This window comes from Triticum aestivum, chromosome 1D, assembly GCF_018294505.1.
Source record: "Triticum aestivum cultivar Chinese Spring chromosome 1D, IWGSC CS RefSeq v2.1, whole genome shotgun sequence".
Taxonomy (NCBI): domain Eukaryota; kingdom Viridiplantae; phylum Streptophyta; class Magnoliopsida; order Poales; family Poaceae; genus Triticum; species Triticum aestivum.
Genome location: NC_057796.1, coordinates 399,775,626 through 399,782,087, shown reverse-complemented (window position 1 = coordinate 399,782,087; position 6,462 = coordinate 399,775,626). Strand labels below are relative to the sequence as shown.

The following is a 6,462-nucleotide window of genomic DNA, read 5'->3' as shown; positions in this document are numbered from 1 at the left end:
CGTACAACAGTAGAAATGGAGGCTCGAGAGAATTTATGTATACGATTATACCGCAAAGGTCCTGCTGAACTCTTCATGAACAGCTACTGCAAGTTTTTTCAGGCTAAGAAAGAAGAGAGGCAGGCTGAATTTACTACAAGAAATCCGTATGTCGCACTCTGTCTCTACGATCACCTACATCTGATTGTCTACAACATCCTGGTCGATCGGACCACTTCAACTTACTAGACACAGTAACTTCTTCTTGAATTAGTTTTCTGCATGCTGCAGACATTCATGCCAGTAACAGTGCAACTTACTTTACTAATAGTGACGGGCTTCCAGCGACGGTTACTATAGTACAGCGTCACTAGTGACAGTTTCCATCTTACTGGCATGAATGCAGCATCACCAGTGACGGTCACCGTCTTACTGGCATGGCATGGCATGGATACAGTTCACAGTTCACAACAAGTGTAGAGCTCAAGACATTGAGCAGCATCACACCATCATCACGCGACCAAGCATCCAGCAAAGAAGAACCACACCGAGCACGGAAAGAACAAAATTTTCTCTTTTATTTTATTCACTCTACTCTATATGGAGATCACCAATGCATGCATATCAGTGCAGGAGGGTTGCAAATTTCCTTCTATATATGGAAATCTCTTATTAATTTGCTATCATTAACAGGATATAGAGCCAATTAATCTAGTTGATTAATGCCGGAGCAATGGTAAGGATATGATAGGATCCACCATTGCTGCACCGCGGAGCTGCCACGGCCGGCGGGTCTCTTTCACGGCCTGGCGCCGGCGAGGCTCACCCAAATCTGCTCGAAGACGTCGATTATGAGGTCATGGTGCGCCGCGTCGTTGAGGGAGAGGTAGCAGGCCAGGAGGTCCTCCAGGTCTTCCGCGTCCTGGATGCGCTTGGCGCTGATCATCTCCTCCATGGACTCGCGGAAGTCCTGCCGCGGGTCCTCCGACATCTTCACCACCGGGTAGCTGCTCACGATCACCGGCGCCGGCAGCGATGGCGGTGGTGCCGCCCATTTCCGGGACGGCGGGTTCACTTTCCTGCCGGTGGCGGCCAGACGCGGGCTCTTGGAGAGCGTCTTGAGGCGGCGGCGGCCCGACGATGATGCGGAAGAACGCCTCGGCCTGCTGGCGCTGCTCTTGTCGGAGGCAGAGCTCGCTCCCGCGGTCGCGACGGCGAGGTCGGCTTGGCTGCCATCCTGCTCGCTCGGCCCAGGCCGTCTCCTCGCCGGCTTGGTCACGATTGGCCGGAGCCTTCTCCCGGGCGTGTCCTCGTCCCGCAGGTCGATGATGATTTCGTTCTGCGACGCGATCACCTTCACGTTGCGGCCTTCGTCCCCCGGGCCTGTCACCGTTGGCCTCCGGGGCTCACCGCCGTCACTCTTGATGCACATGTCACGACGCCGACCAGAGCTGCCTAGCGAGCCGACCACGGGCTCCTTCCCCCGGGCGTGTCCTCTTTCTTCAGGCGCGTGGTCCACCTTGTGCCGCCTCCTGGAGCTCCTCGTCGGCGATTGCGCTTCCTTGGCCCTGGGCGGCTTCGGAGCCGGCGGCGCCGGGACATCCCTGTCTCTGGAGGAGTAGTAGTACGACGCCCTGCGAGGGAGCGGGGCATGGGGCGACTCCTTCGTCGGCGTGACCGGCGGCTGGATGTCGTTGCTTACCTCCCTGTTCCACCGGGACGACGGCCGCTGCCGCACGGCCTCCACGCTCCACCGAGCCGACGACTCCCAGTTCAGCGGCGGCTGCTGGTAGGACCGAGCCGACGAGGACCGATGATGCACCCCGACGCCGCCGCGTCCGTGGGCGCCCATGTCGCGGAGCTTGTAGAACCAGGCGTTGGGTATCATGTCGGACAGCCGGAACTTGCGGCGGACCATGCGTCCTCGCCGGCGGCCGCCGGTGCCTGCTCTGCTCGCTCTGTACGACAGTACGAGGAGGAGAAGTGGAGCAGGGGAAACTGCTGTGGACCAGGGAGGAAAGGAAATGAAAAATAGTTGAGCACGACCGCGGTGACTTGGAGGGGCCGACGGACCGGCGGGCGATGGTTAAATAGCGGCAGCGTGACGAAGGCGGGCGGGCGGTGGAGCGTGTGACATGAGGCTCCTTTTGTCTCTTCTCTGTGAAGTGTGGGCATCAACATCCCCTGGCTCACTCCACACCTGGCGCCACACTGGATTTATGCATGATAAGTTACTCTTTTTGATACATATTAATTCGTATTAATTGATGCAGCTTGAGTACAACTTTATATACTAACTAAAGTTGTACTGAAGCTGCATCATATTGGAAGAGAGTAGTACACTTACTATTCGTGTATAGGAGAGCTTCTACCGCACGTATGCGTGCGCAACACCCCTTCCCCCTCTCTAGCCCCTCCTCCTCATTGGTCCTTCTCCTCTTCTTCATTCCCGGCTCTCCATCATACACAAGACTTCTATCAAATGGTACCAAGTGGACCTCCCTCCTTTGTTAGCACCTCGCCAAGTTATTGAGTCGATAGCGGGAAGATCCATTGACAGCCAGACTAAATCAGTTGAAACTCGCAAACCAAAATGGTGACTTCCTGTATCCCAAAATCTAACCTAAGTACCGGCGAAAGCCTTACTTTTCTTTTTCAATCAAGCATTCAACTTGCATCACACCATCTTTCAACTCATCAAAATGGGTATTCAAAAGAAAAGGATATGCACCTTGCAGCGGTAGTGAACAATGGTGACATTGGCAACTCGACGGGAATCGATAACCAGGCAATCTAACAACAAACGAAAGTGGGTTGTGAGGACACTAACGTGCGCGTGCACACACACAGACTCCGGGGAGACGAACAAGAAGTGGTAGAAAGAAATGGAAAGACACAATGAGAAATGAGATGATGGATGGAATGAGAATGCGACTTAGTTTCGAGCAAATGGCACCGTTGTGGGAAAGAAAGAGTAAGTATACACAATACTACAACTACATGTTTTTACATGAATTTGTTGCTTCTTAGTTTGGCAACCTTCCTCCATACAAATTAAGGTAAGGGAAAAAATGACTTTGACCAAGGATTTGTATCCTACGAGATGTTTCGTAAGTTTCTGGCGCAATAGGGTCGAGGGAACTTTTCTGCCACACAATTTTGTGCAGAAGTAGAAACCCTAAAGAAATCCGGTTCCATGTCGCCAAGGCCCTCAACAACACAACACTGAGTATAGCTATTCTTAAACTGGCACCCTCAATAAAAGTACCACCATGTCAACTGTGAGTCACAGACTAATCCGACAGTATTTAAAGATGGAGAAAAGTACATTATTGTCTCTCAAGTGTATCACATGTCTACAAATCACCGCTCAATTCCAAACCGCAAATCCCGTGTGTCCCCCTCCCACCCAACTGTCGAAAGCATGTACTTTTCGCCCCTTTGACCAACTGTAAAAGCCATATACTTTTTTCCCTTTGACCATTATGGTGGTTTGGTGATGTTGTGGACAATTCTTTTTCTTAAAACCCGACATGTAGAACTAACTTAACAACCACATCAAGTAAATAAAATCAAAACCCATCTGAATTAGGTCTTCACTCTTCCGATGTCATCTACATGAGGAACCTGCCAAGCTGGACCCGGCTACGAAGACGAAGTAATCCCCGTCGTGCACGTGGGTTTGGTAGAGGGATCCTATAGTCGGCCATTGAGCCTAGCCAGTGTGTCACCTTTCGTGACCCTATGAATCGAGAACATACAATGATACAAACACCGATAGCCAAGCAGGCTCATGCTCCATTTGCACAACACCCTTGACATCAGCCTAAGCACCACCCTTGAAACAAAGGAACATCAATGGCATGAGACTCCAACAAAATTCCTCCCGCCTCCCATGTAGCAGTTGATGGGATGTTGCTCCGATGCTAGTGAAGGCAAGGGAGTCCAGTGGTTGCCTACTTGAGCTGAAACTGATAAAGATGGTGATGTGGGATTGATAGAAGGTCTTCCAACTTGAGAAGGGGAGGCGAACATGAACGACAATGTCTTTCGGCTAGGCATCATGGTTTACCACAGCTGCTGACAAACGATGACACTCGGGGCATCCACCAAGTGTCAAGTTAGAGTGAGGTGAGAAGGTTCTAATAATCTAGTTTTGAGGGAGAGAGATGCATCCCATAGCAAGAAATTGGAACCAATGTGAAATGTGATTGCTCCCATTGACGATTTCATGATTGCTCCTCGAGGATGATTTTTTTTCCATTCAGTGGTTGTGACATAGAGGCAGGCACATACGACGGCTCAAACATAATGAGAAGGCGAGCAAAGGGCAAGGTGGGAGGCTATTGCGACATATGGATTGGAACCATCGATGTGTTGTGGCAGATACGACACTAGGACCACATGTAGCCAGCCAGACTTGAATGCGCTTGTGCTCTTGCTGATGTCCAACAACAACGGGGGCTTTGCTGGGTGTTCTCGTGGAGCAGGAGGGGACACATGGTTTGAGAAACTAGTCGATGCATCTCCAGAATGGCGAATGCCTTCGTCGGCTAGTGTGAGTAGTCATTGTCGTCATTGGGGTGCTTACGTGGCATGGTGTGAACGGTCAAACATCGCCACCGCGTTAGTTTTGTGCCGACAATAGAACATGTTACTGCCAAAACCATCGGGGGAGAGACCAAAGTATATGATTTTGATAGTTGAAGAACTAATATAAGGATTCCCAGTTTTGGAGTTGAGGGATGATTTATAGTTTATTGATATAGTTGAGGAACAAAAATGTTGACGCATGTTAGTGTTCGATACCCAACAATAAGGTCATTTTACATGCCCATTTTACTTAGTCCACCGTTTCATTTCACAGTAATTTATTAGATGTCGACCGATGGTCCTTGAACACGTATTCTCACATTTTGATGCATCATTTTTCTTCACCTATGGCATCCTCCTATACCCCCCCATTACTTGTTGTGCCCACCAGCATATCACATTGTTATAAGAAAATGAAGTGGCATATTCTATGAACTAGTCTTTGTCGGTCTTATCGGTGACAAAGTGGCAACAACAAAATGGAGGACATACATAGACAATATAAGTTCTAGTTTTCAAAGAATTAACCAGCGGGAGCATTGTCTTCTCATCTAGCAAAAGAGCGAAAACAAATATTATACGAAGATGACCCTTTTTTAAAGGGGACATGTCGAAAACCTGCCAAGGCACCCAAAAAACAAACTCTAGCCCCAAGTTCTAATAAAGTTGATATTTTAGACTAAACATTCCAAAACATACCTTTGACTACTGGTTTATGTTACATTGTATTTATGATATAAGTATTTGTGGAGACAAATCAACAATATGATAATTTCAAACTAAATGTTCTAGAAAAAGAAGGCAATCAAAGTTTTTGAAGCCTAACTAACCCATGTGAAAAAATCAACTTTTTTTGAAACTGAAGTCCAATGGACTCAATATTTTTAATTAAGAAGAAGAGAATTCATGGCTAATTACGAAAAACCGGGCGAAAACCGGTGCAACATGCCCACAGAGGGCATCGCTGGCCAACCTGGCTACCCACAGGATCCACACATAACACTGAGGAAAGAACACCATCGAGGTTGTTCGCAAACTACCGTCGTCATCCCTTCTCCCCGAGAAAAGACTCCTTTTGATCTAGTGCATTCGACCAGCAAGAACGCCTCGCCACAATGAGAGGGCGAGACCTACCGGACTATGCCAAACATTCGGCCACACATGCTCGTGGCAAAGCACCTCCCATTTTGAAGGCGAGCTAAAACGAAGAGATTGCTGAGCCAGAGCACTGTCTGCAAGTCATTGTCGATACTCTGGCCTTGCCGCTGCAGCTCAGAATCCTCCACAACAAAGAGACCCAACAACACCACGGACATGTCGGACGAGCCGACTATCACAACCTTGTCGCGCCCTAACATCGCTCACCCCCATCAATGTTACCACATGAGTCGCCGATGACTACGAACTCAAACCATGAGTCCCTCCGACCGGTATCATCTCTACGATGATGCCCACAAGAGAGAATGGGGCGCCAAGAAAAGCCATAGCATCGCCACCGCCGACCTGGTAGACCCATACATGAGGTTTTCCCTAGAACATGTCGGACAAGAAGGCGTGAATTGCAGCGTCGACGCCACAAGGTAATAATGCCCATAGGCACCACCGTTGACGGCTCTGGCCACAACCAAGAGAACAACTTGCGACAAACGTGCACGCCAAGCCCATGAGCGGTCGGGCCATTCATTCACCAGGAGAAATGCCAGGCCTGAAGGCCAGGAGCCCACATCGTAGACCTCGAGGCAATGAAGGGCCTCGTTAGAAACCTTGCTTTAAAGGGCCGAAGGAGGCAGGAGGCTACACCCGAGCAAATCTGAATCGTCGGAAGCTGAAGCCGTACGAGCAAAATGGAGCCGCTGCAACTGCCTAGCCTCGATCCACCCCAAGACGTTG

The 6,462-nt window shown here is 49.7% G+C and overlaps 1 protein-coding gene across 1 annotated transcript; it reads right to left on the bottom strand.

Annotated features, from left to right (window-relative positions):
* Positions 1-535: 535 nt before the first annotated feature.
* LOC123159654 (transcription repressor OFP1) lies at positions 536-5,930 on the bottom strand. Its single transcript, XM_044577481.1, has 2 exons — positions 5,752-5,930; positions 536-2,033 (listed from the first exon to the last, which is right to left on the bottom strand). The coding sequence occupies exons 1-2, from the start codon at positions 5,928-5,930 to the stop codon at positions 779-781; spliced, it is 1,434 nt and encodes a 477-aa protein (XP_044433416.1). The 3' UTR covers positions 536-778.
* Positions 5,931-6,462: the final 532 nt, after the last annotated feature.